This window comes from Bufo gargarizans, chromosome 8 (assembly GCF_014858855.1).
Source record: "Bufo gargarizans isolate SCDJY-AF-19 chromosome 8, ASM1485885v1, whole genome shotgun sequence".
NCBI classification, from domain to species: domain Eukaryota; kingdom Metazoa; phylum Chordata; class Amphibia; order Anura; family Bufonidae; genus Bufo; species Bufo gargarizans.
In genome coordinates, this window is record NC_058087.1 from 180,565,223 (window position 1) to 180,583,409 (window position 18,187).

Here is an 18,187-nt window from a genome sequence, read left to right on the forward strand (position 1 = left end):
GCATGGCAAGCCAAGCTGCCCAGTTAGAAATGTATCACTTGCTGGATTTAATATTTACCCCACCCCCGGCTTCATAGTCACTGGGGAGATGCTCCTTAAAGGGGAATTCCAGAACCTAGGATAGGCCATGCGTATTAGATCGGCCGGGTGTCTGACCCCTAGCGCCCTCGTCGTTGGCAAGTGCCGCATACATGGTTTACCCGGGCACAGCGCCACACAGATGATTGTGGCTGTGCCCGGTACTGCACCTACAACCCATTTGAGAACGTATGGTGCCTGCACGTAGCCAATCTGCGAAGAGTGCCGGAGCCAGACCCACACATTTAAGTATGGCAAATTAAAAACCCCTTTTAAAGGGGTTATCCAGGATTGGAAGAACATGGCTGCAGCGCCCCCCTGTCCACGGTTTGTGTTCGGTATTGCAGCTCGATTGCAATGGAACCAAATTGCAATACCAAATACAACCCACGGACAGGGGTGGCGCTGTTTTGGAAGAAAGAAGCCATGTTTTTCTAAACCCCTGTAGATCTGCACTTAGTGTATACATTATTCTCAGAGACTGGGAAGAGGTCCAAGGCGGATTTATCTTCATTCTGGAACATCTGTAAGTGGATGAACGGGGTTTCTGCGGAGTACTACCTATTATAAGGATGTTATGCGTGCCGCTGATCTCGCCGTAGGGAAGGTGACGGAGGGGATCAACGTTTTAATCTATGACTGTTCTCAGGGATTGCATATCCTACATCTCACCGGTGACCACTTCCTCCAGAAGGTGATATCAGAAGTAAATAATCCCTTTAGAGCGAATGACCCCCATTTAAAGGGGTTGTCCGAATTATAGAGGCGCTCTCCTGACATGTCTGTTTTAGTAACTTGTGTTTCCCATGTAATAACAATTCTGCAGCATCTATTCTCATGACTCTATGTTGTGTCGTTCATTTATTATTCCTACTAGAAGTTATAAAATTAATTGTAGCAATCTGAAATGAAGGTTCAGATGGGTGTTACCAATTAGGGGGGGGGGGGTTGTCCCTAATATTGGCAGCACTCATGGAGTGCTGCGCGGGAAGTGGCAGGGTTGTTATTTTTTTAAACTATTTCTAGTTATTTTTTTAAACCTGGGTAACCCCTTTAACACCACTGCTATGCCTTTCACGCCGCTATTTCTGCCCATAACAGAGCGCCAGATCCCCTGTGTAGATTCAGCGTTCAATGATAAAATTGTGTCTACCTTCTGGCACCACTAGGTGGCACCCTTGCCTATGGGTTTTACAATGTAAACTTGTGTATCATCTCTCACAATTTCATAGGTGTGGTGGTGGGGCATTTGCACCCCATATATTGGCATAGTCTCCACCTCTCCTATTTACACGATCAGACTTCAGAGGGGTTTATATTGTGACTTCAAATTAATATAATGGTCTAAGGTGGAAAAGGGAGTCCTGTTCCGAAGAGCTGACACTCTAATCTAACAGAGAGTTTTATGAAGTCGCCCTACGTTTACGTGCGAAGCGAACTGCCATTGTAGACAGGAGACGGTCTGAAACGCCCGCTGGTTTCTATAGCGACACGCCAGTCTGTGTACTGCAGCAGTGACATAAGGATCGGGACCTGAAGGCTCTGCCAACGAGGACCCCGGGGGCCTCTGTCATTTCCCACTGTACACTGTAGAAAGTTTTGCATCCAGGGCTACAATATTAGGAGAAAGGGTTTGCCGTCGCCTACATAAATCCGTATATTACGCAGCTATGTTCATTCTGAGCTTTCTGGTTCAGGAGTAGAATGACAGCCCTACGGTGAAGACTGACACAGGAATAGCAGTCAAAGCTTACCACCTGTGTAGATAGGCACTGGACTCTAATGTATCTGCAGGCTAGCAGAGTCCCATATAAGGGGGACTATAATATGAGCGATCTCTTTGCCTGTGAGCGGCTTCGGCAGAATATTCCTTCAGAGCTGTATTCTCTGCCTTTGATTAATATGTCTTGGAAAACGGCTGATAACCACAGGGTAGGATTACGACCGGGGACATGCAATCCTTATGACCGCATGGGAGAATAACGGGAGGAGACGCGGCTAAAAATAAAACACGAGACGCGATGAGCTCATGGAGCCGTCTGCATCCCAAGCATACAAGTGTAACAATGATCAGGTGTAGTACTACAAGTTCCAACATACGATACAAGACTCTGGAAAGTCACAGTGTGTTGTCTACCATTCAAAAATTTTACAAAATCTGCTTTATTCCAAAAACAGCACCCCTCCTGCCTACAGGTTGTGTGTGGTATTGCAGCCCAGCACCATTTATTTCAGTAGAGTTGAGCTGCAATACCGGACCCTAAACAGGTGTGGCGCCATTTCTGGAAGAAATCGGCCTTATTTTTAATCTTACCCTTTTAAAGTGGCAAGTGAGGAAGCGGTAGGCCGTCGTGTGCGCGGCAAGATGAAAACGGTAACAGTTATGGGAGGTAATGCTCTTCAGTTGCAGTCACGTACATCAATATGCTTGTATTTAACAGTAGCTGATTGGCTACTAAGCTGTGCTGAGATTTCCTGCTCTGAGAGAGGCAGGCAGAGCTGCTTAAAAAAAAAAAGTCCTTTTTTTTCCCCACTCTTGTCCATGGGTTGTGTTCTATATCGGAGTTCAGCTCCGTTCACCTTGATGGATTTGAGCTACAATACCATGGACAGGTGAGGCTCTGCTTTTTAAGAGAAGGCAGCTGTTGTTTTCTGATTCTGGATAGCCCCTCGAAGCCTTTAGGTATATATTTTTTTTCATGTTACAAAGAGAATAATAAAAACCTTCCGGCTCAGCAAGCTGTGAATTCATCGTGGCAGTCTGCTGTGTTATGGTGTCTCTCTGATGTGACCATATTAGGATGCAGAAGAAGGAAAGACATCTGTCTGGGAATATATAAAGCCTCACCAGGACACCACATGCATCCCTGGAAGCGTAGATGGCTCGTGAGCAAGGAAACAGTTCAGTCCACCGGCGCAGATGGGCTTGTTTTTTCTTGATTTCGGTAAAAAATGGTCATTGCGGATATTAATTCTATCATTTTGTAATGAAATATAATTTAAAGAGCGCTTGTCTGCAGGATCAACCCTATTAAACAAGGCATGCTGCCGGTAGGATTGATCTTGCTGAGTAAAATGATATCTTTCTTGTTAAAATCAGTTTTGGCGTTGCTGAGAAAAACAACTTTTATTCTTTATGCAGATGAGGGCTTCAGTGCACCGAGGGGGTGGGGTCTGGCTCCTCAGTGCTTCGTTGCTGACCACGCCCCTTAGTGCGCTACAGCCCTCATTTGTTTAAAGAATGAAAGCCTTTTTCTCTGGAATGCCACAACCGATTTTCACAAGATAGGTATCATTTTAATCAGCAGAATAAACCCTGTCTAGCACAATGCCTGGTTTAATAGGATTGATCCTGCTGTCAGATGTTCTTTCAAGCATATCTGATTACAAAATAATAGATTAATTCATATCCATAATAACGAGTTATATTAAGAGTTATAAGTCGCTCCATAATTTTTATTTTATAGGGAATATTATTATTTATTTAAACAGACATGTCAATGAGTCATCATAGGACATCGCCCCCCAAATGGCCACAAAATAATTATTTAACATCTTCCATCCCAGAAATACGTTCAGGAAATTTTTATTGGGTGTTCGGCCTTGGAAGAGTTAAGAGACCGGCATAAGGTAGTCTTTTTTCAAACAAAGTCTCCTCCAAGTTTCAGGATCCTGGAAAATTTTCCATAGAACAAACCTCAGAGCTTCCTTTCTGCCTTTGGAAGTGAAGTGCGCACCCCCATACAAAAATTAAAAAACTAAAAATTATTAAAAAGGTGGCGTCAGCTGAAAAATGGGAGAATTGGCACAAGGAAGAAGTTCCCACCTCCTAAAAATATTATAGGAGAAAACAGGCCGTGTGTTTCCTGGAAGAAGCTCTTAATAACTGTTAATTGGGCTATTAAATTGCTGGATGTCATGATGACCACACCAACCATCGGATCTCAGGATGGGTCCGGATCTGTAGCAGCTGTGGATGATGGGAAGAGTGTCTGTCTGCTTCCTTATCATATCTTTGGACATAATGAACTTGAAATATAAATGTTGACCCCTTCATTGTATCCAGCGACCTTAGTCCTTGGAGGGACGTTTTGTTGTAGAAGAGGTGGTCTAGTGGGAGAAAAATTGGTGGCAGGACTGATTGTCCTCTCAACAGTACCATGCCGATCCCCGATGGTTCCTACCTAGAATAGAATATTTAGGCTCCTTTGAGAATCCAGACGTGCCCCCCAAATAATCCCCAGAACCCATATTGATTACCCTAAACCTAACCCACATGGTAGACTATGCAGAACATCTGAAAGAAGTTCCCCAGCTGCCAAAAACTTTACTTCCTCTCACCACCAATTGTTTTAGGGTCACAAGACCTCATCATATGGCCTAAGCCTGCCCAGAGCCCATAAATTCTAGGCTTTATCCCCGCTAATATCTGTGAACAATGTACAGCATGGATGTCCATGTGTGAGCAATGTAGGCGTGGGCAACCATGTAAACAATGTATGGCATGGATGTCCATCAGTGTAGGCATGGTTGTCCATCTGTGAGCACTGTATGGTATGGGCGTCCATCAACGAACAATTTATGGCATGGATGTCCATCTGTGAACAACATAGGTATGCGCGTCCATCTGTGAACAACATAGGCATGGGCGTCCATCTGTGAACAATGTAGGCATGGGCGTCCATCTGTGAACAATGTAGGCATGGGTGTCCATCTGTGAACAATGTAGGCATGGGTGTCCATCTGTGAACAATGTAGGCATGGATGTCCAACAGTGAATAATGTATGGCATGGACTTCCATCAGTGAGCAATGTATGGCATGTGCTTCCTTCTGTAAGCAACGCATGGCATGGTCGTCCATCTGTGAGCAATTAATGGCATGGGTGTCCATCTTTGAATAATTTATGGCATTGGCTTCTATCTGTGAGCAATGTAGGCATCTGTGAATATTGTAAAGCATGGGTGTCCATCAGTGAACAATGTAGACATGGACATCTATCTGTAAACAACGTAGGCATGGGTGTCAATCAGTATACAATGTAGGCATGGGCGTCCATCCGTGAATATTTTATGGCATGGATGTTCTTCTGTGAATGATGTAGGCATGGACAACCATCTGTGAACAATGTATGGCATGGACAGCCGTTGGTTGTTACACGGACAATGATAAAACAAGCCCTATAGCTTGGGTTACAGATTGTAGGCTAACCAGCAATAGACACCATTGATCTACCTTTGATTGGTCCACTTTAGAGAGACTTCCCTTGGTACAGAGATTTACCCTCCCATGAAGAGCACTAGTAAGTAGCCTGCTAGTAGTGTCACCAGTCTGGGGATACAATCCGGTGTGCCCTTCTGCATCCATTGCACCAAACTTCTAGAGGTGATCTCTCTATGTAGAGATCAGGGCTGTAATCCTCAGGCTCTTTCTTCTTCTTCAGTGCAGTGTGCTCCTTAACCCAATCCCCTTCCATAAATTCAACTATTCTGAAACCTTAAGGGGTTAACAGCGGCACAACCCAGGGCCAAAAGTGATGTCAGTCAGTATTATGTCATCCATGGGCACAATCTGCTTAGTTTCAGACCAAAAGAGAAGGAGAGATTTTTTTTTTTCCGAGCTGCCTTTGATGGATGGAATTTGTCCAAGACAGTAATGAGAGGAACAGCTTAGACTGAAATGTGTTCTGGGAGAAGTAAATTAGCTCCAAGACCCAAACGGGACGACAGAGAGATCTTCTGTAATCCTTCCACCATAAAATAGCTGTTAAATTAACATGGATTTTGACAAAGCCTCGGCCTTTCTGACTTCGAAACTCTGCTCCGAATTAATGCCTCTCATTACCACACTTCTACAGAAAATATCAATCATAATTTAAAGGGTCACTCTATAATGACGAGCACCTATGCATCCAAAAAATTCTTTATTATTCATTTTTTTATGTGTTTGAATGCACAGTATAGGCAAGAAATTACAGAATAACCAACATATTGTCCCTGGTGCCCAGTGGTTAGGTACCCAGGCCTCTGGTGTACATGTTTAAAGTTCTTATAATCTCTAGTTTCCAGGAATTTAGTTCTACAGAACTAGTGGATCAATGTTTTGCCTCCCTGGGCTCTGATGTCTAGTCATATAGGTCCCTGACACCTATGGTTTCGTCCCTAAGCCTGTAGTTTCAATGTATCTTTTGGTGGCCCTGTGGCTTAGTTCCCTACTCTTTCGTGTTCTCTAGTTTCTATCTCTAGTGGTCCTATGGTTTGTTTCCCAGTCCCTGGAGTCTATACATTTAGTTCCACAGATCCTTGTAGCTCTGTAGTTTGGTTCTTCCCTCTCTAGTGTTTGGTTCTTTTAGCTCTTGGTGGCCGTGTGGTTTGGTTCCTCAGCCTCTGGTGCCTCAGCCACTTAGTAGGTTTAGTACACAAGTTAGCTGTGTATAGTGTCTCAGTCTATGATGAACTTTCAAGCCCTGTGTGTCCATTCAGTTAGTGTCACAGTCCCTGGTGGTCCAGTGGTGTAGTTTTTTGTTTTGGTCCTCCTGGTCTGACTTGGTTCTTCACTCTCCGGTGTTTGGGAGTTTTCATTATGCAGAACCTGGTGGTTCTGTGATTTGGTTCCACTTTTTTTTAGTGTTCCACAGAGCCTGGTAGATCTCTGCTTTGATTCTTCCATCTCTGGTGTGTTGTCATTTAGTGCCTGTGGTCATTTTCTTCCCCAGGTTCTGGTCTTTGCCCCAGTCCCTATTGATGTCTCCACACCATATCCATCATTGATGCCCCTGTTCCTAGTGTTCTGTGGTCTTCTCCCCCAGTCCCTCGTGTTGGTTTAGTACACCAGTCTCTTGGGTAAAGTGTCACAGTCCTTCATGTCTACTTATTTATTGTCTGGCCCTTACTGTCAGAGTCCCTGGTCTGGTAGTCTCGTTTCTCAGTCCTTGAGATCCAGTCTCTTCATTGGTCCAGTTCCTGTGGTCTATTGTTCTGATCAATGGTTTGTCTTCTTCTTTTTTGGGATCATGAGGACAGCCTGGACACCAACAGCAGTCTCTTTTGGGTTCAAATATTCACTAAGGTTCACATTTTTACTCTGAAATACCTTTTCTTTTGAAATTTGGTATTTTTTTGGTGTAGGCGATAACAATCTTTTTTTTGTGGAGATGGATCCCAGCCACCACCTGCATCGGCGTGTGTAATTTAGGAATTTGTTCAGTGTCAGGAGAGGGTTAATCTCAGATTCCAGCTGAATAAACAGAGGTAGGAATGGATAAAATAATATCCTCCTCTCACGAGCCAAGGCATACTCCGAGCACCATGTGCGCCTTTGCAACCGACTGGCAGGTTTCTAGAGTTGGAAAAGTGGCAAAAAGGAAAAATTTGGCGGCGATTTTCGTAGAGCAGACACACGCCGCTTGCTGCATACTTGTGTCCCGCAGACTGGTAGACTTGTGTGCAGCCCATGTGATGGGTCTTATTCACCCGGGGCAACCACAAACAGAACAGTATCCCTCTCAGTGATTGACGGTAATGTGCTCTTGATGGGTTCCAGGTCTTTGAGATTTATTTTTTTGCGTCCCATGGGGTTTGTGCGTCCACACCCCTCATCCCTGGTAGAAGGGATGAATGACGCAACCCTCTGCCCAGTTCCACCACATTGTTCTCCTAACGTTGCCCATTGCTTAAAAGGGTTGTCCCATGAAAAATATTCAGCATTTTACAAACCAGCCCCTGGATCTGAATACTTTTGTAATTGCATGTCATTAAAAATTTAGTATAGCCAGTGAGTTATTCAATGAAATGTATCTGTATGGCGCCACCTGCTGTTTGTTCTTTTCCTTATTTCTCTGTTCACTTCAGTAACATAGCTGAGGTGGTCGCACATGCTCTGTTCTGTCCTTCAACTGCCACCAGCCGGATCTACTGTTAGAGGCTGTGACAGTAAGGGCTCATGCACACGACCGTATGGCGTTTTCAGTGTCTTGTGGGCCGTTTTTAACGGATTTGTTTTTCCGTGTTTTGTTTCAAAAGTGTTTCCGGTTCAGTTCCGTTTTCCCGTATGGCATATACAGTAATTACATAGGAAAAATTGGGCTGGGCATAAAATGTTCAATAGATGGTTCCGCAAAAATGGAACGGATACGGAAGACATACGGAGTACATTCGGTATGTGTTCCGTTTTTTTTTGCGGACCCATTGACATGAATGGAAACAACGGAATGTGATTTGCGGGCAATAAAAGCACATGTTCTATCTTTCAACGGAACAGAAAAACGGAAATATGGAAACGGAATGCACGCGGAGACACTTCAGTTTTTTTTGCTGGCCCATTGAAATGAATGGTTCAGTATAAGTAACGCATACTGAACAAAAAAAACGGCCAGTATACTGAACGCAAAAAACGTTTGTGTGCATGAGCCCTAAACAGGAAGAGAGCAGCAGCAGAAAGGACACGTCATCTGAGCTGTAGCAGAAGGCACATACCCCCCCGGGCTACCAGCTTGTCTAACAATCCAGGTATCATTTTGACTACCAGACAGTATTCCGAGTTTAGTGGGGTTGATCCTGCTGACAGATGCTCTTTAACCTTTCCATCCAAACTATCCAGTTGTATAAATCTCTCAACCATCGACCTTGAATTTGCCACCAGGACATTTCACTTTGGATTTCTTTGTTACAGGGCCATACCACCAGCGTCTTGAAGGGTTGAATGATGAGAGTTGTTACCAAATCAATAGTCCAATCTGCACCGGCCTTTTCAGTCAAAATCATAGCAGCCGGTTACTCTGCGCACACGGCGTACCGCATGATTTACAGGCCGGCCGGCGACTACGCTGTATTTGGGCGCTACTCCATTACAAATAGTACATTTTCCTCCCACCAGATCTATAGCATATTTTTTATTTCAGGTCTAGTCACATTTTTAGTGAGTTCGGATATTGTCATTTTAACTACTTAGGAGGACTTCTTACATGTATTTGGATTGAGGGAAAGGCGAGTGCATCTATCTGCGACGTCCCGATGGGCGCTACTTGGGGTCTCTTTAAGTTGTTATAAAAGTTTTTGTCATGACGCCAGTTGCATTTCAGCAACGAGGGATGGAGTCCCCCTAAGTAGATTATGTTGGTGGATGGTACCCAGGATAGGAATGCCATAGTGGTGTAGGGTGGCCTAAAGTCCCTTAAAGGTGTTGTACTTGTCATGGTGCTCCTACCTGGATACACTGAAACCCCAGGCGTGGTCATCCGTTGCAGAAAAAGGGATAGTTGGTGGAGGGGATGATGAAATAAAGTGAGTCCAGACCTTGCATATAGTTGAACAACAGCTTTACTTGAGTAAACTTGCATCAGAAAGCTTTATCTTGGTTATCAGCAGGTGTTGGCATAAATTCTGGCAGGCAAACACACTCAGCTCTGCTACATCTATCATTATTTTTAGCTCTGCTGTGCTGACCGGAATAAATAGAATGTTTTGCTCTCTGCTGTACTTAACTTTCTGTAGTCTGACTCTGTCTTTATCTTTATCTGTATCTTTATATTTATCCAAGGAACCTTTCCTCCTGGCTTCTGAGGCTCTATACTCTTTTCTCTTGTTCCAGCAGAGCTGATGGTGCTCTGCTGGCCTAGGCACGGCTCGCCCAGAAGGGACGAGCTTCCTACAGCACAACTTCCCTTGGAGAGCGGGTACTCCTAACTGACCTTCACTAACTAAACTCCTCCCTAGAGGGAGAGAAGAGAATGGAAAGAAGGTACCATCCTCTGTCCCTGTAGCTCTGCCATAACTGCCGCCATCTGCTGGTGAACCAGGCACATTACACCATAACGTAACAAACAGTTGCATGGAAATAAATACACATTTTGCAGGATATGAAAATAAGTGCAAAGAATGACATTAGGTAACCATATGAGATAGTGGAGAGGTGTAAAAAGGTGGTTCTATCTAGACCTTTATCCATTAGACCTGATTCATAGAATATTTTCCTTCCTGACTTTGGGAACACAATGTTCTTCTATTCTGTTTTCTTTCCTGTTTGATGCCAATTAAATATTCTACAGAGGTCATTATTACCCTCTGACAGCTCTTCTCGGACATCTCTGTTGGATTATTGCGCCTCCATCTCTAGTGTTCTCTGGATGTTACTTCTTCTCACTCCCTTGCTGATTGGTGGTACCTACAGACATGTTGGCCAAAATGTTGTTGGACATTTACCATGCTTTAGGATTTTTAGATTGGTCCCCTGTTGGCGATCTACCGTACAGTACCCAAATAACTAAGGAACTTCACTGCAGTCGCCTTCCCTTAGGGTCAGGCTTCAGGGTTGGGATGGGGTGTGCAGCTGTGGGTGCCCAGGCAGAAAGGGCCAGTGGCACCCCCATTGGGGCCGGCAACCCACCATTGCCTGACGAGGAGGGATTGTACCGTGATGTTTCTGGCAGGGCCGTCTTGGCTTCCTGTGGGTTGACACATCACATACGCTAGGGATCCAGGCGGAATGCAGTGGGTAGGTGTTGTCTCCAGCTATTTTTGGGATTTGGAGCCGATGGTCCTTGGCCAGAATTACCTCAGCACCATCGCTGCATCCGTGGGAAAGTTTACACAACAAGAATTTTCTCAATAGTCCAGCAGGCTCTCTGGGGACGTTGCTCATTGACAGCACACTTACAGCTTAGAGGACACGCTAATGGTGCCTTCAGAAGAGTCTGATGAGGTCAGTGTCAGGATTATATATGAAACAGAGATGAAATACATGTTGGCCTCTTAGTGCGAGTGGGGCCTGCTTGTGAATCATTGTGGTCTGCTAATTTGATTTCCCCCCACGACCATACATTTTCCCAGCATGACTTGTTTTTCTGCATTGTTCACTTTGGACCATCTCTACTTCTTACAAGGAACAACCGGCTGATTAACTATTGGTTTCTTCAGCATCCTGCTAGAGTGGTGGGCAGTAAGAGTTTCCCTGCAGCTCCCCCACAGGTGAAAAGAAGCATTACACGGTACTTATTAGAATCAACTGGACTATCTATGTAATGCATGGACCTTTTGTGTGTTCCAGATGGAGCTCCAGAATGAGGAACTGCCCTTTTTGAAAAGGGAATGTCTTAACAAGACATTTTAAAAATGGGTAAAAAAAAAAACATCCAAAATACACAGTCAATAACAACGTCCGCTTGTTTTTCCACCTCTTCCATCTCACAGACTTCAGACCAGGACCATTTCTAGCTAAGGAACAGCAGAAAACCTGCTCTGCTCCTCCTTCTGCAGCGGGAATCCAAGCCACACCCCTTTGCTACACTGTAAGGCTAGGGCTGCGCGACATTTTGTCGCACCAATGTCGCGCAACAATTTTTATAATGATAGTCTATGGTGTCGCACTGCGACATGCTGCGACTGTGACACAACAGTAGCAAAAAATCCATCCAAGATGGATTTTTCTGCGACTGTCATGTCGTTCAGGTCTGACAAATTGACAACTACATTTTTGTTGACCGTTTCCTCAGCTTTTGTTTCCTCATTCTCTTCCAGGTTTAGTGATCCTTTAAGAGCAGCCGTAGAACCATTGACATCAATTGAGACCGGTTAATTTATTACCCATTATTTACATATTGTGCAGTGTGACTCAGGGAATTCTCTCCCGTTGTCCACGTGGGGCCTGCAAACACTGGTTTACATACTTAGGAACCGCTTGTACAGGAAGCTAATTAAAGGGGTTGTACCACGAAAAAAATTACATTATTATACATTATTGAAACCAGCACCTGGATCTGAATACTTTCGTAAATTAAAAATGTAGCATAACCGCTGAGCTATTCAATAAAATGTATCTGTATGGCGCCACCTGCTGTTTGTTCCTTTTCCTTATTTCTTGTCCACCTCATTGAGGTGGTCGCACATGCTCAGTTTGCCACCCTGAAATAAACTTGTAGTACAAATGGGGAGATCTCTGGATCCATGTGAGGTACAGGGCTGGTTGTAGATTTGTTAGAAAGGTATCGCCATGTACTGTATGGTGTCTGATTTTCATTTTTTACATCAATCATGGCAGAGCCCCTTTAATGTATTTGTTTTTGGAAAGTAGGCGGTAACTAAAGTTCCCAAAAAGAAGACCATACACATGAGATGGATGCTGGTCGTACCCATCGATTTTAGCATGACAGACTGACCATCGAAGGTGTATGCGGGCCTGTGAAGCCGACCCTGATGGCAGATGTGTGTGTTTGGGGTGGGATGATGAGGGTCAGGCTGTTGGATTTCAACATGCCTGATCCTTTTGTTCTCAGGGGAGACAAGCCTACGGCCAGAGGTGTCTAGCGGACGTTTTGTCCCCTCTCCCCATTAAGAACATATGCACTCTTGGCGGAGCCCAGCATACATACATGTGTATGTTCTGGACGGGAGGTATAGCTGTTGAAGTATGGAGTCTAGATGGTCCCGTTTTTCAACTTATTCCAAACACTGAACAAAATTCGAGCTTTGTCGATCGAGTTTGGAAATCATGCAAAGCAAGGTGGCTTTTTCCGATCAATCTCTTTATATCAGTGACACATGGAAAATTGATGGTATGATCCATCCATCCAGGGGGGTATTGATCCATCACAAGACCAGAGGATCCTCCCACGCTCTGAAACCAAAATTGGTCTCAGTTGGTCTTCAGAACTTCAGCTCTCTGGGAACTGCCTCTATCTCTGGAGCATGGCCCTCGAAGTGATGAAGAGGACCCTGCGCATGCGCAGCATGCTCTCCATTCATCGCTATGGGAGTTCCAGCGCATATTGATGAAAAGTGGGTGGCAGCATGTACATGGCTGCCCTCTACTTTGTGGGTCCCATTCTGGTGATAAGAGTGGTTCCTAGCAGGCCATACACTAAACTCTTCTCTCCCCAGGTATCTTCTGTTGGGGAGAGAGTTTGGAGGCATTAAAGGGGTTATCCAATTTCTCAAACTCCCCCACATATGCCAGGCCCCTCACCGGTAATCTACTTACCCCGCTCCCTGCGCTGCTCCTGGTCCCTGCACCGCTACTTCTCCCTGCACACGGATGAAAACATCCGGTGTCAGGGGGGAGAAGCCAATGGCAGGCGGGGACAAACCTACCTAGTGTCACCCGCGATGCTAGGCAGGCTCGTCCCCGCCTACCATTGCCTGCTCTCCCCCGACACCGGATGTTTTCATCCGTGTACAGGAAGAAAGCAGCAGCGGCGGTGCGCAGACCGGAGCAGCGCAGGAAGCGGGGTAAGGCTACTTTCACACTAGCGTTTTTAGCGGATCCGTCATGGATCTGCAAAAGCGCTTCCGTTGCCATAATACAACCGCATGCATCCGTCATGAACGGATCCGGTTGTATTATGTCTTCTATGGCCATGACGGATCCAGTTGTATTATGTCTTCTATGGCCATGACGGATCCAGTTGTATTATGTCTTCTATAGCCATGACGGGTCCGGTTGTATTATGTCTTCTATAGCCATGACGGATCCGGTTGTATTATGTCTTCTATGGCCATGACGGATCCAGTTGTATTATGTCTTCTATAGCCATGACGGATCCGGTTGTATTATGTCTTCTATAGCCATGACGGGTCCGGTTGTATTATGTCTTCTATAGCCATGACGGATCCGGTTGTATTATGTCTTCTATGGCCATGACGGATCCAGTTGTATTATGTCTTCTATAGCCATGACGGGTCCGGTTGTATTATGTCTTCTATAGCCATGACGGATCCGGTTGTATTATGTCTTCTATGGCCATGACGGATCCAGTTGTATTATGTATTCTATAGCCATGACGGATCCGGTTGTATTATGTCTTCTATAGCCATGACGGATCCGGTTGTATTATGTCTTCTATAGCCATGACGGATCAGGTTGTATTACGTCTTCTATAGCCATGACGGATCCGGTTGTATTACGTCTTCTATGGCCATGACGGATCAGGTTGTATTACGTCTTCTATAGCCATGACGGATCCGGTTGTATTACGTCTTCTATAGCCATGACGGATCCGGTTGTATTATGTCTTCTATAGCCATGACGGATCCGGTTGTATTATGTCTTCTATAGCCATGAAGGATCCGGTTGTATTACGTCTTCTATAGCCATGACGGATCAGGTTGTATTACGTCTTCTATAGCCATGACGGATCCGGTTGTATTATGTCTTCTATAGCCATGACGGATCCGGTTGTATTATGTCTTCTATGGCCATGACGGATCCGGTTGTATTATGTCTTCTATGGCCATGACGGATCCGGTTGTATTATGTCTTCTATAGCCATGACGGATCAGGTTGTATTACGTCTTCTATAGCCATGACGGATCCGGTTGTATTACGTCTTCTATGGCCATGACGGATCAGGTTGTATTACGTCTTCTATGGCCATGACGGATCAGGTTGTATTACGTCTTCTATAGCCATGACGGATCCGGTTGTATTACGTCTTCTATAGCCATGACGGATCCGGTTGTATTATGTCTTCTATAGCCATGACGGATCCGGTTGTATTATGTCTTCTATAGCCATGAAGGATCCGGTTGTATTACGTCTTCTATAGCCATGACGGATCAGGTTGTATTACGTCTTCTATAGCCATGACGGATCCGGTTGTATTACGTCTTCTATAGCCATGACGGATCCGGTTGTATTACGTCTTCTATAGCCATGATGGATCCGTCTTGAACACCATTGAAAGTCAATGGGGGACGGATCAGTTTTCTATTGTGTCAGAGAAAACGGATCCGTCCCCATTGACTTACATTGTGTGTCAGGACGGATCCGTTTGGCTCCGTTTCATCAGCAGCGAGCAGCGTTTTGGTGTCCGTCTTCAAAGTGGAATGGAGACTGAACCGCCGCATCATTCTGAGCGGATCCTTTTCCATTCAGAATGCATTAGGGCCAAACTGATCCGTTTTGGACCGCGTGTGAGAGCCCTGAACGGATCTCGCAAAAGGAAAGCCAAAACGCCAGTGTGAAAGTAGCCTAAAATAGGGTTTATCCTCAAATTACCACATATTGTACCGAAAACTCCACCTTATTGTGCGTGTTATTCCAAAATGTCAGTCCAGCTGGCCCAAAAGAGTCCGACATTTGGCTTCTGATATGGCAGTGTGCATCAGTCATCAGGTTGTGATTTATTCCTCTCTATTTGAGTCCATCTTCTGTGTCTTCCTATTTACTTTCTTCTTATATCTGTGATCTCGCTCACTTACTCCTTCCTGCCTGATGTCCCATACTCCCATTAAACAAAGTCAGTAAAATTCCTTTAATCCAGCATTGATCTGAGGGATGCCGGATTATCTCAACCCCTTGGTTTTATTACGTCTGAGAAGACTAGCATACCTTAGAGGGGTCTTCTGACCCAGCACCACTCTCATTCATAGGACAAGTCTGGTACTGCAGCCTTTACTTTGAATGGGGCTGTGCTGCAATACCAGACGCAGACCATGGACAAGGGTGGCGCTGTTGGGGGGGGGGGAAACTAAAGACCCTCTTTTCTAATCTCATACAAATGCTTCATGCTGGTCATGAGAGATGGCTGCCATGGCATTGTGCAGGCATCTGGTGAACATGTGAAATGTCTTCAGTCTGCGGATATCTGGAGGATTCCTGATGGGATCAGTAGTTCTTATAGTATATTTATCTTACTTCTTGTAGAGATCTTTCAGACAACCGCATCGAGACCCTGGACAGAAGACTGTTTGAGCAGCTACAGAATCTGACAGACTTGTGAGTATCTGAGCATTACAGATGTGGTAGTATTGAGCGTGGGATTGTGACCATCTCTCATTTACGGTGGAGAATGATTGAAAAATAATAATAATAATTATGGAATAGTGACCCCTTCCCTGTCCTAGATCACCAGTAATGCTGACTTTAACCCCTTACTTTCCCTAAGCCATCAGAGAGAGAGAGAGAGTGACATTAACCCCTTCCATACTCTAGACCACTAGCCATCCTCACATTAATAATCTCCCTATTCTAGACCACCAGAAATTGTAACGTTAACCCCTTCACTGTCCTAGACCACTAGTGATGCTGTTAATAATCCTTTCCAAGCCTTAGCTTTAGGCCACCAGAAATACTGACCTTAACCTCTTCACTGTCCTAGTCCACTAGTGATGTTGGTATTAATCCTTTCCATACCCTAGTTCTAGACCACCAGGGCTACTGATATTAATCCCTTTCACTGTTCTAGACCACTTAGCATGCTGACATTAATTACTTCTATACTGTAGACCACCAGAAATAGTGGCATTAATTCCATTCTTGCCCTAGACCTCCACGGATAGTTATATTAACCCAATTACTGTCCAAGACCACATACGATTGCTGACATTCATCCCTTTCATAGAGTTGATCACCATTGATACTGAAGTTAACCCCATTCACTGTCTAGATCACCTGGGGTTCTGATAATAGCCCCCTCACTGCCGTAGACCACCAGAAGTGGTGACATTAACCTTTTAACTGCCTGAGACAGCCAGAAATAGTCTTTTTAACCCCTCCACTGTCCTAGGCTACTAGGGATGGATGCAAGGATTAACCTCTACTCTTCAATAGATCACCATGGATGCTTGAATTAAGCGCTTAATTGCCTTAGACTACCAGGGATGTTGAGATTGACTCCTTTAATACCCTAGATCGCCAAGTATTTTGGCACTGATGTGGATACTGTATAAAACTATCTGGAGGCCATGTGGCACTAGGTATCTGGCTTCTGTATAGCATGTATCTGGACAGACAGCAATTATTGGGCTCAGAGGGAACAGTGCCAAGGCCCAGAACTGCATGCCCGCTACCTATGAAGGCTTCAGAGGAAACATTGGTGCCAATATAAAATGGATAAGATATCTCAGTTACAAGGGTTTTGTTTTGTGGGTGGGAACGAAGCCTCCTGAAAAATGTTTGTGTTTGGTTGAGATTGAGGTCCTTGAGGACTTAATTATGGTTGATAATTATTTGCAGGGACCTGAGTGACAATCCATGGCTTTGCGACTGCCGTATGTCATGGCTTCCTCTATGGGCAGCTGAAAATGGGGTTAGATTGGAGAATCCTGACTCTACCCTCTGTGATGGGCCTCCTGTGGTATCTGGCGAGCAGCTGCTCAATGTCTCCTTCTCCAAGACCACGTGTGGTGAGTAACCAGTCATAAGAGCTATTCCTAGGGACTATGTCAGGTTTTATAAAGTATAATGGTCATCGCACAGTAGATATGCATGGAACATTATCCAAGATGATATTTTACCCCATGGAGGCTTCAGATGCCCAACAGAGGGCAATGGGCACAAACATTTGCTATAGGACAAATGTATTATATAGTAAGGAAACACTAACCAAGTCCATCCATATATCCCTTGCAGGAGGTGACCTTATCTTTTGTCCACAAAATCTGTCTTCTGCCGATGAATCCTTGTTGACCTTTACGCCCTTCCACCTGTCTCACCCAACGAATGAGACTTGCAGTGCACAGTGTTTTGCTAACCTCTCCAACTTCTGGACCCTCGACCCCAAACATGGTTGCTTTTGCGGTGACATCATCTCTACCAACATGTCTCTTCAGTGTCAGGAGGTCTGCAGTTCTCCTTCCATTTTTTCTAGCTGCAACCTAACCATTGTCCAAGAGGCCACCAGCACCAAGTCATTCGCCATCTTGCAGAGCTCCCAAGAAACCTATAGGCTCTGGGATTCTGTGCATTTAGAAGTCAAGGCTCCAATCCCTGTTACTCCTCTCCTCTGGGATTTTGGAAATCAGATCTATAGCACCAGTGATCTTAACATTACCCATAGGTATGCCCAGCCTGGGATGTACAACGTGACCGTGACTCTTCGACTAGGGAGCAGAGACCTCATCATTCATGATGAACTGAGAGTGGTTGGGTTGCCTGAGAAGATACAGATCATTTGCCCATCCTTGGTGAAAACTAATGACAATGTGGATGTCCAGGTGAAGGTGAGAGGTGGAACTGAACTGGCGGTGGAGTCTACTGTAACATCAGAGAGTGGTGAGGAAGGTAAGAACATATTGAGGTCTATCTAGTAGGCAGCAAGAATGGTCTTGGGTTAAGTAAAAGGACATTGTTTCATCTGTTTTCCTGGTCATCACACCAACTGGAGATTCCAAACTATT

General features: G+C 44.9%; 1 protein-coding gene across 2 annotated transcripts in view; it reads left to right on the plus strand.

Moving 5' to 3' along the window:
* PKD1 (polycystin 1, transient receptor potential channel interacting) overlaps positions 1–18,187 on the plus strand; it is a 92,575-nt gene that overhangs the window by 20,855 nt on the left and 53,533 nt on the right. For both annotated transcript variants that reach the window (XM_044304842.1, XM_044304843.1), the window contains exons 2-4: positions 15,714–15,785; positions 17,025–17,194; positions 17,421–18,071. In XM_044304842.1, the coding sequence (XP_044160777.1) occupies positions 15,714–15,785; positions 17,025–17,194; positions 17,421–18,071 (893 nt within the window). The remainder of the gene's footprint in view (positions 1–15,713; positions 15,786–17,024; positions 17,195–17,420; positions 18,072–18,187) is intronic.